The 14789-nt window shown below is 36.1% G+C and overlaps 4 protein-coding genes across 5 annotated transcripts; 2 read left to right on the top strand and 2 right to left on the bottom strand.

Annotated features, from left to right (window-relative positions):
- Positions 1-228: 228 nt before the first annotated feature.
- On the top strand, positions 229-2474 carry LOC119070885 (bis(5'-nucleosyl)-tetraphosphatase [asymmetrical]). Its single transcript, XM_037175407.1, has 3 exons — positions 229-389; positions 2061-2124; positions 2189-2474. Exons 1-3 carry the CDS (start codon positions 281-283, stop codon positions 2445-2447), a joined length of 432 nt encoding a protein of 143 aa, XP_037031302.1. The 5' UTR covers positions 229-280; the 3' UTR covers positions 2448-2474.
- LOC119070886 (dolichyl-diphosphooligosaccharide--protein glycosyltransferase subunit DAD1) lies at positions 2474-3089 on the bottom strand. The gene is made up of 2 exons (XM_037175408.1): positions 2756-3089; positions 2474-2685 (listed from the first exon to the last, which is right to left on the bottom strand). Exons 1-2 carry the CDS (start codon positions 2961-2963, stop codon positions 2555-2557), a joined length of 339 nt encoding a protein of 112 aa, XP_037031303.1. The 5' UTR covers positions 2964-3089; the 3' UTR covers positions 2474-2554.
- Positions 3090-4029: 940 nt separating this feature from the next.
- LOC119070881 (proton-coupled amino acid transporter-like protein CG1139) lies at positions 4030-10964 on the top strand. Of its 2 annotated transcripts, XM_037175401.1 has the most exons (9): positions 4030-4380; positions 5218-5307; positions 8264-8408; positions 8467-8592; positions 8660-8775; positions 8836-9193; positions 9294-9603; positions 9678-9847; positions 9920-10964. In XM_037175401.1, the coding sequence occupies exons 3-9, from the start codon at positions 8273-8275 to the stop codon at positions 10159-10161; spliced, it is 1458 nt and encodes a 485-aa protein (XP_037031296.1). In that variant the 5' UTR covers positions 4030-4380; positions 5218-5307; positions 8264-8272; the 3' UTR covers positions 10162-10964. The 2 variants fall into 2 exon arrangements, with proteins under 2 accessions (XP_037031296.1, XP_037031295.1); XM_037175400.1 differs by lacking the exon at positions 5218-5307.
- Positions 10965-12341: 1377 nt separating this feature from the next.
- Positions 12342-14706, bottom strand: LOC119070882 (protein fuzzy homolog). Its single transcript, XM_037175402.1, has 6 exons — positions 14449-14706; positions 14123-14392; positions 13105-13598; positions 12738-13037; positions 12611-12673; positions 12342-12513 (listed from the first exon to the last, which is right to left on the bottom strand). Exons 1-5 carry the CDS (start codon positions 14521-14523, stop codon positions 12616-12618), a joined length of 1197 nt encoding a protein of 398 aa, XP_037031297.1. The 5' UTR covers positions 14524-14706; the 3' UTR covers positions 12342-12513; positions 12611-12615.
- Positions 14707-14789: the final 83 nt, after the last annotated feature.

The following is a 14789-nucleotide window of genomic DNA, read 5'->3' as shown; positions in this document are numbered from 1 at the left end:
TAAATAGGGTACTGAAACTTGACAGTGCTCCATACAAAATTTTACATTGTAAAAAGAGTGGGGATAAAATTTCATACAAAATAGTACTCTATTTGGCAGCTGTCATTAATAGCACTTTTGCTTGAAGTGCGTTGCCTGAAGGCATCAGGTGTGTTGATGAAACCGAATTGAAAATGAATGAAAACATAAACAAAGACATGGCGAACAGCTGTGTTTGACAATTCTCATAACCAAAAAATCATTTAATTGGATAAATAAACAGAAAATTTTCGAAACTAAAATGGCAAGACGAGCTGCTGGTTTTTTGATTTTTCGCAAACTTAACGAACAAATCGAGTATTTACTCTTACGAGCTTCTTACGGAAACAGACACTGGACGCCACCGAAGGGTGAGTGTAAATACAAAAATTTCTTGATTTTTGCAATGTTCCAATTGACAACGGATTATGTTTGTCAGTTATAAATATTGCTGGAAATATTTAATGAAAGATAACTAGAATCGCATGAAAGTCTGAATGGACCACAGACCTACAAACCCGCATATCTACGGTTCGAATAAGTGTAAATCCTTTGTGAATTCTACATTCGAAGCTAACATTCATCAAAATTCACCTTTAAAGGGCCCTCACGTTCACTAATTGAATTATTTACCATCGAAGTTCCGCTTCATTAAGAGTTAATTGTTGCTGGGATTATTAGACGTTGAGTTATGAAGGGAACATTAAAGTTCCAGTTAGTCCCGAGAAGAACTGTAAGTACTGACTAAGTGAACCGATGTGATACTTCTGCTATCTTAAAGAACTTTAACCTTTAGCAGACAGCAAGCAATTCAGAAGTTTTATTATCAGGTCATTCATTTGGTCTAACAAGAGATGGATGTCAAGTCTTTGACTTCACCACTTTTAATGCGTTTTGCTAAAGACCGCAGTTAGTCAGAGAGTGTTGTGTAACTTTAGATATCAATTGATAGCAGTCCGCACGGGTACGTTCCCGGAATCCAGAATCCGGGACTCTCTTCGCAACTTACACAGTGAATTCAAATCACTGGCATTATAAGACCACTTTATTGTTCTTCGTGGCAAACTAAATGTTCGCAATCCTCGGCCTCGCCGTACATTAAGTTAAATAAACCAGAATAGGCCGGCCGCTGAATATGCATTTCCAATGTTCCCATCACACCCCCCCTGAACAAAAATAAAGTTTTACCGAAAATGCACCCAAAAATTGATTGCTGTTCTAAATAGAGGGACCCTATGGGAGTTCAAAACGATGGTCCGTTAAGCTGGACCAGATGCTTCCCCACACCCATGCAACTAAGGAAAAAATTGTATGGGCTGGGGAAGCATCTGGTCCAGCTTAACGGACCATCGTATTGAACTCCCCTAGGGTCCCTCTATTCAGAACAGCGATCAATTTTTGGGTGCATTTTCGGTAAAACTTTATTTTTGTTCAGGGCTGGTGTGCCATACGCTCGACCCATTCCTCCTCGGTCTTGAAGCAATCGAGAAATAGACAAATGCGCCTGGTGTTGATAAACGATTCCTAGATTAGAGCAGGCACGTCCCTCGCCAATTTTATCCCGAGATGCAAGTGCCATTTCCAATTGTTTTTCGTGACATTTTTTTACTGCAAAGTATTTCCAGCACATCGACATGCATGCAAATAATGCATGGTAACCTTAATGAAAACATCAGAATCAGCAGAACCAATACCCTCCGAAGTAGCGTATTGGCAGAGCCACTTGAAAAAGCGACCAACATTTTGTTGAGTTTTATGTGGTTACATAGCACTATAGATCCTAGTTTTGACACTGCAAATGTGATATGGTGGAAATTTGTATTGAGGTGACGAGATGACGAGAGCACAGCTAATCAAAAGGAGGACGAATTAACGAACACTTCATTTCGTGACTCCTACACTTGACTGCAGCAAGTGAATTTTGTTTGTCGATAATTCACTTAGTCGACACCCAACTCATCTTTGATCAATTTAACATTTAAAATCATCAGACACTTATAAAGTTGACTAAGATTGATCGTGACCATCATCTTCAATTTTAGGTCATGTTGATCCAGGGGAAGATGATTTTACAACGGCTCTCCGTGAGACGAGCGAAGAAGCAGGGTAAACCGATTTCTTCATGCACATGAGCGACCAATTTACTGAATCATAATTCACATTTTTCCAGTTACACTGAGAAGGATTTAGTGGTTCATAAGGACAGAGTAAAAGTCCTTAACTATCGAGTGAACTATAAAGGTCGACTACAAGACAAAATTGTGACATACTGGCTGGCAGAACTGAAGAATCCTCAACAAGATCCAACACTGTCCGACGAGCATACAGAATTCAGATGGTTGCCCAAAGCCGCTGCTGTTGAATTATCCGGCTACAAGGATTTTGAAGAAATGGTCGAACATTTCGATCAGACGATCCGAACGTTGTAAATAAAGCGAAAATAAAACAACAAAAAATTGTTCGTAATTTGTGAGAGAACTTCTTATAATTAGCACTGATTCGAATCAGACAATTTGTATTGGAATCTTGTAGCTTCCTAGCCAATGAAATTCATGACGACAATGTGCAGAATGATGTGAGCCAATATAAAGTCAGCAAAACCTCTTTCCGGAGAAATTCCGTAAAATTGCGATTTATTTTGTGGGTTGGCTTGCAGACGAAGACATACTGTGAAAGAAAAATCGAGATTGTCGTTAGCTCTTGCAAGTATGGGCATGAATAGTTTGCTAAAGTATACCTCCCAAAATGAAGCAGCTCACTGTGGAAATGAAGCCGGACAGGAATGAATTGAACGGGAAACTTCCAACGAGGCAGCAGTACAAGAATTGCGTGACGCCGGTAAGCACAATGTAAAACAGATAGGCATCAATGATTTTAAGCTTTTTCGGGGTGTTGTTGACGTATTCGTCGTAGAATTTGTTCAATACAACGTTGATGTTTGTCATTTTGTACGGATTTGGTGGTAAATGCAAACAAATGCGAAAATTTAATTAAGTTTTATTGAAAGAGAACCAAAACACACCGCAATACAGTACATAGAGTTGGACACGTCAACGTCAATTGACAGGGAGTGTAAACGGTGTAAACTGTGTAAACGGATTATTTTTTGACAGTTCACACAGAAGCCACATTGAAGTGAAGCCGATAGATCTGTTACATCCTACTGTAAAAGCCGAAAACAAACGAAATCATCCTCAGAACAGTAACCTCAACGCTTTTGTGATCATTTCGTAAAAAATAATTTGTTGGTTATGGTTCTATGGACGACGTACGTATAAACAGCTGAAATAACCTTGCAACATACCTATACATTGTGATAATGAGAGCGAATCACGGGCAAGGTTCTACAAGAAAGTTGCTCACATTGATTGACATTTCACAATGACTCGCAAAGCGACATTTTCCTCATACAAAATGTGTCATTTTGTGTATCGTTGTGAATCTCACTCTGGAACGAGATTTCTAGCAGCCAGCTAAAGTAAGGTTACGTTTAAAAGAAGCATTCTGGTAGACTTTTCCTTAAACAACTTCTTTCCAAGTCATTATCCTACTAATACAGACAAAAAGGCTGATTTCATTTTCATAGAAGTATAACTTGCCTTGCTGGACTTGTCATTGCATTGCATTTTCCCACATATTATTTTGACACATCCCGCAAAGCAAGTTAAAATAACTGGTCTGAATTATATTTCCTTCTCTCAAATCATGAAACAGTGTTTAAGGAGAGCGAAAACCAGTTAAATTTAATTGGTCTCGGGGTCAGCTGTCAAATATTCATCAATGAAAAAAGAAATTGAGAGTTGAGCCCAGTTTAAATTTGTATGTGATTTCTCTCATTTTGACGTGTGACCCCGAGACCAGTTTAAACAAAGTGGTCAAAAATCACTCTCCTTAAACACTGTATGGCAACAGGTTTCATATTTTTAGTTTTCACTGATTTTATTTATTTGAACAATGAGAACCATGTCACACGGCTTCCATTTCCAGCGGCTTCGCCCAGCTTATTTTGACAGTACTTTTCCACTGAAATCCACTGAATCGATTTGTTGAGAACATTTTAACAAACACAGCACTTTCTTCACTTTCTTCGAAGTAAACACAAAGGATGTTCCGTCTTACGTAGTCTGTAGTCGTGTTTAAGTTTTTCGTTCATTTTTAAATTAAGGATTCAAGTGACATTGTCATAAACATTCGCTGGCAGTGGAAACGAATAAATGCAAAATTGTTGCCAATTAAATCATCAAATGATTGTGTGTCTATAAAGTGGAAGGAAGCTATTGCAGTAAAAACACTTGGATCAACTTGTATCATAAAATAAGTTCATAACAAATGGAGGATATTACGAAGTTGAAGAATTTACAGGTATAATGAACAACAATTCGTCACAAAATAAATTGCCCGCAAATACAATTTCGACGAATTAAAATGTTCGATGACTGAGAAATGATTTCACTGTAGACACAGGAAATTCCGATGTGTATTGCTTGCTATATTCAATATGCTTCAATTACATCCAATTATTTTGTAGATTTATTATGTTAAATGTTTACCGTAAATAATCTCATGAAGCTGCAGTGCGATTTGCTTTTATTTATATTTACTTTACCAGTCCATATACTTAAGTTAAGCCTTAAATTCTTAAATTTTTTTTATCAGACAATATGTCACTGTATGATTTGCCATAATGTCTATCGCGAATGTGTACACACATATATGCCGTTCATTTGAAATCTTATCAATTTATTGACTTCAAGACCGAGTGAAGGTTTCGGCGGAAATATGTATATGTATATAAAGTGACCGTGCTGATTAATCAGTCAACTCATTATGAATGGCATATTGGCATAATGACTCTTCTAATAATTTCTTCTGAAATATTTGGCTTTTCTGGCGGCAAGTACAATTTTTAAATTTTTCCCTACAAAGTTTCATCCTACCTAGACGCAAAATGTACATTCTGGAAGATTCGGCGCCAATTCGTTTGGACGCCACTGAAACTTGGCCAAAGTGTCCATGTAGTTTGTATTTTCTTGCCACTGACCACAGCTTACCCCTGCGAAACTAGTAAAAATAATAATGAACGGGCCAATAACTAGAACTGTAGGTAACGGCGATTAATTATGTTTAATCTGTAAAACATTCCTAAATGATGCGCCGTTATAGTCATTGATTAATAATTAAAAATTTGTTTTGAACCAGTAACATCCAGGAAATAACTGACAACGTGCAGTGCTTATCATTTCATTTATCCCAGCAATTAAAAACATTTCTTTTAACGACTTTATCATCGTAAGTTTACGTTTTTTTATTTGTGCATGCTAGTAAGATTAAAGGAATTGCATGAATTGAAATTATTTTTTTATTTTATTAATTTGAGATTCTTGCATGTTTAAAACTACTAACCCATAATCCAGTCCTTTCCATGCTGTCATGGGTTGCTCAAAAAAAGTGGTCGTTATTGTCATGAGCATGAGCGAAGAAAGATAGTCATAACTAGCAACAGCTGGTTTCATTTTCGCTTCAGCTAGTCTGTGTTACATTACATTGTTTGTTTATCGGTTAGAACTCGCCACACCCACACGAATATAAAATGAACAGTTTGATAAACGAAAATCCAACAACCATTACATTGTTGACCAGCTGAAGCAGGACTAGTTATTGCTAGTTATGCAGTTGAAAATCATTCTAACGAATGGACATTCAACAATGCTGTTCTTGTCGTTTGCCTTTTAGAAGCATTAATCAGAAAATCTTTTACTTCATTCGTCTTACCACAGATTTCCTTGCAAGACCACGTTTTCGGCAGGCTATTGCTTATTTTTGTTGTTGCTGTCTATAACAAATGACCAGCTGTTTCTTAAATTTTATTCCTTACAAATTACATTAGTACCGTACCCAGTACCCCTATATACTGAGTTAATCACCCGACCCCAGTTTCTCCACTGTCATTTCTTGTACTAGTGTTCTAAGACTCATACAAAGTGTATACATTCTGAATTCCAAAGAAACGTGTTCTATTTATCAATTTTTAATTAAACGAATGTAATTTATCAGCCCATTCTCAGCTCATGCGGAAAGCACAATCGAACCTATCAATTCAAATTTTCTTCGATCGAAAATGCTATTATTGAACTTATTAAGTATACAATGGAATTGTTACGAAAAAAATCCAATGGAATATTCCCTCCTCATTCACAGGGATCCCATTCTCTTTTGAGTCGTTTTCTTCTTCTAATATCTCAATCTTAGGGACGTACGTATCGGACTATATTTAACTATGGGTGTGCACCACCTCTGAATTTTCGGTGCTTACCCACCAACAAAAATCAAATTGATGAGCTTCATCAATTTTTATTAAAAAAGGGAAATGAAAGAATGAATATAATCGAACCCTCCCACGCACTGGTATTGATAAAATAGCTGAAAATACATAAAATTCTAAGGAATATATATTCACTTTCCGTCTAGGGTTACTTACTTTATTGCTTTGTAATATTTTACATTATTTTCGATATCGTGAGTCTTGACATTTTTGTCTAAAACCTAAATTCGTGAGCTTATTGAAGTGTGGAAGCTCTGAATTTGGTACAGATAAATTAATCGAATTTAATAAATTTGACGATAGCTGATTTGTTGTGTTGAATATGTCTGGAATATAACAGAAAAACAAATATGTGGGGTACAATTTCGTTATCAAGAATAATAATAGTGTACGCGGCTAACACACAAAAAAATGAAATGAAATCGAAAGTTTTTAATTGACATCATCATTTTGCTGTAGTCTGCATTCTCGCGCATGTATTAAAAAACAGCATATCGAGTGCCTTATCACTTAACAATTCAATTAAATATAAAATATTTGCTTTTGTTTCGCATTACACAATTGGTTCGATTGCATTTGAATAAATATTGAATTATTGCAGACTAATCAGAAACGAAAAGAATCACTTGGAGTTTAGTCATCAATACCTAAACTGTGGATACCGTCAGTCTGATAATTTGCTTGTTTTAAATAACTCATATCGAAGTGACGCATTCAGCTGCTTCGACACACAAAACCAAAACTTTTCGCTGTAACTGGCAGATGTTGAAGAATTTAAGCTTTCCGATTTGTTTCATCTTATTTTAGCGGTTCATTCCGATACATTTTTCCATTTCAATTCATTTCCGATTGTAACAGAAGGAATTCATATATAAAACCCAGTGCCGAACTGGCGACTAATAGGTCCGTCGGTGAAATCGGAAAACTGCCCATTTTTGATATTAAAATGCAAAAGGCCCTTAAAGAATCCCCAGAATCCCCGGCACTGATTAAACCACTAACCACTGCTCCCCGGCAGAACAATGTTTTTTTTTTGACGAAAAAAAGTCTAGAAAGAAATCTTAGTACGGTTTTTTGTGATGCCGATAACGCACACCGTCGTTAAAAAAACGCAGGGACTATTTTTGGAAAAACATTTTCCAATTTTTCCCTATTTTCCCGCATTTTTATAAATTTTCACAAAAATATTTTTTGCGATAATTAAGGAAAATCTAGGAAAGTTCAAAACGTTTTTCTCAAAAAACAGTCCCTGAAAACACGTCATGTGTATTCCCTCAATGATCATATTCCCCCTGTCTCAATGTTTTTGTAAATTTCTAATCTCATTAGACCAGCGTCATTGACCTTGTTCTACCGTGTGGCCATGACTATTTGGTCGACTGAATTCAAATATTTATCAATCACTGCCCGCATTCCGTCTGTGTGAGTTCATATTTATCAATGCTGCGTAATGAATGCCGAACATTTCTTTACAAACTGCAGCATTTTGTGTAATGTTTGAGATGTGATTTCTGGTGAGGCAATGGATGAATCTACATTGATTTGGTAGAAATTTTATTAGATAGGGCACGACAACATTTATTTAAGATAGACTAGACAAGAAGTGCCCACGCAAGGTTGTTCTTCCCATTGCCATATGTTTGTTTGTAAACTTAAACAGTATCTCACTAAGCCTTGCATATTTACACTATGCACTTTACTCGACAAAGATTTGTCTTATCGCAAAATGTGTGCTTGGCACGCACGAATTATTCTTTGTTGTTATTTCGCTTATCAAGTAGAACGTGAAACCCCCTGATGTATTTACTTTAACAGATCAACACTTATCAGATAATTTTGTTTGTGCTTTTAAGACAACTAACACCACACCTAAAACAACCGAAAACTAGTTTGAACTTACAGTAAAATAAAACCAAATTTTAGGGAAGAAAAATGAATTTAGAACGTCAACCACTACTTGGACACTCATCCGATCCGTCAGACACAGAACCAATACAATCGATTCCACGACCTGATCTGAGAACGTCACCCGAATCGGCTTTGGTCGATGTACAAAGTGAAGAAGATGGTAGGATGATATAGTTGATTCGGTTTTAGTACACGCAATCAAACATTATCATGAACAGGTTCAGGCTCCGCATCAGGAGGATCAAAAGATTCTAATGAAAGCGATCGCTTCTACAATCCATCTCAACATCGAGATTTGGAACATCCGACTTCAAATCTGGACACACTAATCCACCTACTTAAAGGTACAACTTTTTCTTGCAATTCAGTTCGGTCGGGATATGAACGGACCTTTGTTGATCTTTTTTAAAGGTAACATCGGGACAGGTATATTAGCCATGCCAGATGCTTTTAAAAATGCTGGCTTATATGTTGGTCTCTTTAGCACAATGCTTCTCGGTGCTATATGTACGCATTGTATGCACATGGTTTGTACAAAACGATTCGAAAGTAAAATTCTTCAGTGCAATTGATCTTACATTTCACAGCTCGTAAAATGCTCTCACGAATTATGTCGGAGAAAGCAGATGCCGGCTTTAAGTTTCCCAGACGTATGCTCGAGTGCATTCGAAACCGGCCCATTTGGATTGAGGAAGTACGCTCCGTTAGCCCGGCAAATCATCAATATTTTTTTGTGCATTACTCAATTGGGCTTTTGTTGTGTGTACTTTGTGTTCGTGGCCGTTAACATTAGAGATGTTGTTGCTCATTATTTTGAAGCTGTGGATCTGTCGATTCGATTTTATTTACTGGTAATGCTAGTGCCAATGATAACGTTAAATTTGCTGAAGAATTTGAAATATTTAACGCCCGTCTCGCTATTTGCATCGGTGCTGACCGTTACAGGTAGGCAGCTACTACTTTTACTGATCAAATATTTTGCTTAGGCTTTGATCCTTAACCATGTCCGGCGAGTTTTTCACGTACGTTTGAACAATATTTTAAGGTCTTGCGGTTACATTCCACTACATGCTACAAGACTTACCAAAGACATCAACTGTGCATGGATTTTCCAGTTGGGCCACTCTTCCGCTGTATTTCGGTACGGCAATCTATGCATTTGAAGGTATCGGCGTTGTGTTACCGTTGGAAAACAATATGAAAACGCCAGAAGACTTCAGAGGACCATTTGGTGTTCTAAATACCGGCATGGTTATAGTTGCTTGCCTTTACACAGCTGTCGGATTTTTCGGTTATCTCAAATATGGAGACCATGTTAAAGGCAGCATAACGCTAAACCTGCCACCGGATGACATGTGAGTACTTAAACTGTTTTGCTTTTACCAATGAATATATTGAGCTCATGCTTTGTGATGTCATGATGATGTAGTCTTGCTCAATCTGTTCGAGTGATGATGGCATTGGCTATATTCTTGTCGTACGGTCTGCAGTTCTATGTGCCTATTAACATTGTTGGTCCATGGTTTAATAGTCTCTTCCGGTCAGAGTCACAACAGCTGAGTGATGCCGGTTTGCGAATCTTGTTGGTCGTATTCACATGTAAGTCTGATAAGTTGCTTCATCACAGGGTGTTCAGTTAATTTATTGGAATGGTTTTTGTTATTGTGATAGTCGTACTAGCAGCGATCATACCGAATCTGGGACCAATTATTTCGTTGGTTGGTGCTGTGAGCAGCAGTACATTGGCATTGATTTTCCCACCGTTAATTGAAATTATAACGTTTTGGCCCAATAAATTAGGACAAAACTACTGGGTGCTGTGGAAGGACATTGCGATTATGATATTCGGCATTTTGGGTTTTATTTTCGGAACGTATACGAGTATTGCACAAATTCTTGATCCTGATATTTAATTATGGTAATCGTAAACGTGACAATTTTATTTATTTTGTAAGAGAGAATATTTTTTACCTTTTATTTGCCACATGCTTGCGATTAAAGCTGTGAATAATTTACCAGACTTACAGTCGTTCCAAGCGTTGTTCATTTAGCTTTTATTTCAAAAGAAAGCTTAGCCATCGAAGTATTTGACTAATTTTTTTCTTCTTCTTATTTTGAGAAAGAAACTGACGAAAAGACGACCGTTCAACTATTATGCCAATAACGAGGCCACAATAGTCTCTTGTCGATCTCAGTGTAGTTGAATTAATTTCAATTTGATTTAGTGAATTAGCGTGTGAGTGTTAACTAAGTTGAAGTTGATGTTGATGAACAAGCCTTCCTATAGTTAGTACAAAAATAAAGCGGAAACATTTCCTTTAGATGTGATTGAACAGAGTTAATCCCGTCATCGATTTTGTCTTCGACATTATGTAGCTTCATGAGTTTTTCTTTCCCAATTTTTACTAATTTGACTGAATTTTAAACAAATTGATCCAAAAAACCAGTTCACCCTCTGCAGTGTGCGAGAAAACTGACAACTGTTATGAAACATTGAGTGAAAGGCATGCTCCTTTCTTCGAATTTACAACGTTCTTACTTTCAACGACAATTTTACAATTATTTTTTAGAAAATCAGGGTCACACAGCTGACTGCAACATAGGGACTTGATAGCAAAGGGATGACTGTTGTTGTTTTTTAATGTATGAGAAAAAAAAAATGAAAATTTAGTTGATATGTAGACTATTTGTGTTGCTATATCGCTTTTAGGTGGAATTCCATAGACAATTTTGTTTAGATGCTTCCTACACTCGCAGAATTTTGAAAACCGACACATTTTCTGTTTTGTGTTTTACTCGTTTTTTGTGAATTTTTATATAAAGAAATCAGAAACTCAAGTAAAACGCAGAAACAGAAAATGTGTCGGTTTTCAAAATTCCGTTAGTGTACTTTTGTACATCAATTTTCCGTACTCATAATGTGTCTGAATTGTGAATCAGTGCAACGATTTTCCAGTTATAATATTGAATCCAACTGGTTTCAGTTGATCTACAAATTTTATGATGAAAATTTTTCACATCAATGTGTCATCGACCCATCAGCAGACAGTGCATGACATTCCTCACGACGCACTTAATGGTCCATATAACAAACTTCAAAGTCCGAAAAAAAATCCGAAAGGTCAAATTTTTAGGTTCTCTCGACAGGGAGACCTCGTGGAGCATTGACCCCTCTGGCTGTTTTGTAGAGTTTTAGATTATTTTCAAAAATTACCCAGATTTTCCGTAACAATTCTCAAAATTTGATACCAAACAGGACCCTTTTGAGGACAATACACCATTCCATTATTTAGCTGAGTGCACATGACACCGAGAGGTGATAAATTTTTGTTGCTACAGTATATGTACCTCGTATATCTGATTAATGGAATTGACTCGAACTTTCCATACAAATGAACTCCTCTCAGAAAACACTTTATGATATGACGAGACACCATATTTTAACAGTCTGCCAACAGTCTCCTTCTAGGAAAGATCAAATTATCTACTAGAGTAGACGTCCGCTTCAAAAAAAACCTTCAAATAGTGAAGTCACAACCGTAAAGAGTATATCAACCCATGAAAAAGTGTGGATGTTCAAAAATGACCAACATTAATTCATTGTCTGTTTTTCCGGAAATATTTTCTTGAATTTTCATGACATTTCTCAATTTCTTTGAAAGCTTTCTGCACCCAACGACAACGATCCTCATAACAGAGAATTTTACTTCAGCTTTAAAAATATGAATACTGAAGCGAACCTTACGAAGAATTAAAAGGACATACAGGGACTATTTTTGGGAAAACATTTTTCCAAATTTTCTAAAAAGTTTCCATTTTTCTAATTTTTAAATATTTTCCAAATTTTCTAAAACATGGAACAATATATGAAAATCATTTTCCCAAAATAATTCCATGCATCTGTAAATCGTTGTACTGTACTCCAATTTCAGACTCATGTACTCATTTACCAATGAAAATTTATTAAACTCAGTGATATTTCTGGTTAATTTTTTTAAAATAAAAAATATGTTTGTTACCAATCCAAATTTTATTTGAAATTTATAAATGTTTCAGCTTTAAATAAGTAAAAAAATAAAATGAAAAAATATATTTATATATTTAAAAAAATGACAATGGCAAAGCATTACAAAAAGAATTATATAATGACAATAAATAAAATAAAAAAATTTATATTAATGTAATAAAGGACAATAAAGAGAGAATTCTATTAAATTCTATTAAAAAGTGAGTATAAGTTTGTAAAATTATTATTATGATAAATAAAATGAAAGCAAAATAAAATGATCGAGTCTGGTTTTTGACAATTGAAATTCAATTGTCAAAAACCAGACTCGATCATTTTATTTTGCTTTTACCTTATATATTTACCAAGAAATATCCTTTTCTGCGATAATCAAATTTAATGTTTTCTGTGTTATTATTCTAGAAAATAATAAAAAAAAATATTTAAAAAAATTTGCAATCCAAAAACGTCTCGTCTTTTTACCTCATATTATGCGTTGGTATAGCCGCCACATACAAAACACAAATCAAATTATCCTCAAAAGCATAAGCATGACATTTGTGATAATCACTGCACCAATAAGACTCCAACGATGTAACGATTTTACCATTCTGTTCGGATGGAGTCTCCAAGAATTTATTGATAGTGTCCACAGCCTGATGGAAAAAAGTCCGCAAAATATCCAAACGGTGAGCACCGGCCGTAGTGCGTTTACCATTCGAAGATTGTTGCAAATTTCGCGTCATCACATACTTTGAATGGAGCTTGTTGATCAAAATCAATCTAATAGGATTGCGAACTCGTAACTTCATTTCCACTACATTTCGTCTGTTACTCATCCTTCACTCACCCTAAAATTCCCTGATCCAATTTCAGATCGATCGGTAAATTACGTGGATAAGTCAATTCTGCATTCTCCATCGTAGTATTGTCATTTTTCCAAATTTGTCTGGCTAAATTTTCGATATCCGCGTACTGCGGCTCAGCACCGCATAGAACACAAACGCTAATGTTTTGCCGGATGGCAACACAGACGAATCTGTACGCAATGTTTGGGTTCTTTTTCGGTAGATATACTGGCACGTCGGGGAATGGTTTGTTCGATGATTGAATGGTTGTAATGAGCAATTTTCTGTCGACCACATCCAGATCCCACCAACCTTCGGTGCCGACCAATATTTTATGATGCAGCAGTACAGTACAGAATGGAGATCCAATTTGATCGCTGAATTCGTTCAGTCGAAGCAAAATTTGGGCGTTTTCATTTGTTAAAATGCAGTCGCTAAATTTTAGGAAGTCCGTTTCAGCAGATTCTAGCAGTTTGTCCAAAATAGGGAAATATGACTGAAATAAAGAAAAATCAATTGGAGCAAGAATTGCGTGGATTCGTCTAGATGACCAGACTTGCTAATCAGCAATTGATGGTAAAAATATTAGATAAATGAAAAAGACACGAAAAGAAAATTCGAAGCTTGTGTGGCTAATGGGAGGTGACCAAAAAACGAAAACATGCACTTTTCGGACTGAAATTTCTCCAGGTCGTGTGGGGTGTCACTAGAAAGGAAATTTCACGTACTTTCAGCGAATGGGGTCTTATGGGGCTTGGAAGCATCTACGATGAAATATGACCACTTTAACCCATCAAATCAAGTCTGATACTTCTTCTGATTTAAGTTTTAAGTACTTGCTACATATTGAGATCTATACTAAATCTATTACTTCATTTGTTTTGACATATATTTTTCTGTATAAAGCCATACTACCTAAAGAGGATTGCTTATTTTGGTCGTCACATACGTTAGCAGATGATTTACCTGAGTTTCTAAATTTTTTTCTAAATCAATTGGTGAAGAATTTCTTCATCTTACCTTCAACTCTCGTTTCAACTGTTCCACATTTTTGTTATGTTTCAGTTCACTTAAACTGACACAAAATATCATCGCATTAAATGCATATTCCAGCAGATTGTTTAACACGTCCTCTGTTATTCCTTTTGCAGCACCAATCATTGTTACACAATTTTCAAACTCTCTCCAAACAATGACACCATCGTCCATGTACGTTGTTCTAATGTTAACTCCCTGAGATTTGCAGAACATATGGACCCCGTTTAGAGAGCCAATTGTTGCGAATGGTAGCTAAGAGGATTCATTAGAATCATCAAAGGAAATATGAGGATTGCAAGTTAACTTACATTTTCACAGTCACCCCGTTTACGATTAAAGATTGGTAAGCCACCGGACGATGTGAGGCACATAATGTTAATCATCTTAAATGGTTACGTTTCGTAAACAGTTCTTTAACGATTTATAATCCCTTTACCGGCAATGTTTTCAATCTTAAAACGCTTCCAGTGATAATTTAAATTTTAACATTCCATTCAAATTGTTTACGTATTTCCGATCTTGCGTAGATCGACCATCAACCATCTACCATTACACCACTCTTAAAATGTCATTCAGAATATAAACACAAGAAGCCAATGCCGCCATTAATGAAAAAAGCACTGAAAGCCTCTCGAAAGTGTATCCGCGC

The sequence above is a fragment of the Bradysia coprophila genome (genome assembly GCF_014529535.1).
Source record: "Bradysia coprophila strain Holo2 chromosome IV unlocalized genomic scaffold, BU_Bcop_v1 contig_106, whole genome shotgun sequence".
NCBI classification, from domain to species: domain Eukaryota; kingdom Metazoa; phylum Arthropoda; class Insecta; order Diptera; family Sciaridae; genus Bradysia; species Bradysia coprophila.
Note: the sequence above shows the minus strand (reverse complement) of the source record. Positions and strands in the feature narration are given on the sequence as shown.

What these genes read in the sequence shown, in the direction of transcription:
- LOC119070881 (XM_037175400.1), top strand. Translation starts at nt 4,348, where the DNA reads ATGGAGGATATTACGAAGTTGAAGAATTTACAG. An exon ending in TGTACAAAGTGAAGAAGATG is followed by an intron (nt 8,409 to 8,466) that starts GTAGGATGATAT and finishes TATCATGAACAG; the next exon opens with GTTCAGGCTCCGCATCAGGA. An exon ending in ATCGGTGCTGACCGTTACAG is followed by an intron (nt 9,194 to 9,293) that starts GTAGGCAGCTAC and finishes CAATATTTTAAG; the next exon opens with GTCTTGCGGTTACATTCCAC.
- LOC119070885 (XM_037175407.1), top strand. Translation starts at nt 281, where the DNA reads ATGGCAAGACGAGCTGCTGGTTTTTTGATTTTTCGCAAACTTAACGAA. An exon ending in ACACTGGACGCCACCGAAGG is followed by an intron (nt 390 to 2,060) that starts GTGAGTGTAAAT and finishes CTTCAATTTTAG; the next exon opens with GTCATGTTGATCCAGGGGAA. An exon ending in GAGACGAGCGAAGAAGCAGG is followed by an intron (nt 2,125 to 2,188) that starts GTAAACCGATTT and finishes ACATTTTTCCAG; the next exon opens with TTACACTGAGAAGGATTTAG.
- LOC119070882 (XM_037175402.1), bottom strand. Translation starts at nt 14,523, where the DNA reads ATGATTAACATTATGTGCCTCACATCGTCCGGTGGCTTACCAATCTTT. An exon ending in TTGGATCAGGGAATTTTAGG is followed by an intron (nt 13,038 to 13,104) that starts GTGAGTGAAGGA and finishes CAATCCTATTAG; the next exon opens with ATTGATTTTGATCAACAAGC. An exon ending in ATACCAACGCATAATATGAG is followed by an intron (nt 12,674 to 12,737) that starts GTAAAAAGACGA and finishes ATTATTTTCTAG; the next exon opens with AATAATAACACAGAAAACAT.
- LOC119070886 (XM_037175408.1), bottom strand. Translation starts at nt 2,963, where the DNA reads ATGACAAACATCAACGTTGTATTGAACAAATTCTACGACGAATACGTC. An exon ending in GAGCTGCTTCATTTTGGGAG is followed by an intron (nt 2,686 to 2,755) that starts GTATACTTTAGC and finishes TTTCTTTCACAG; the next exon opens with TATGTCTTCGTCTGCAAGCC.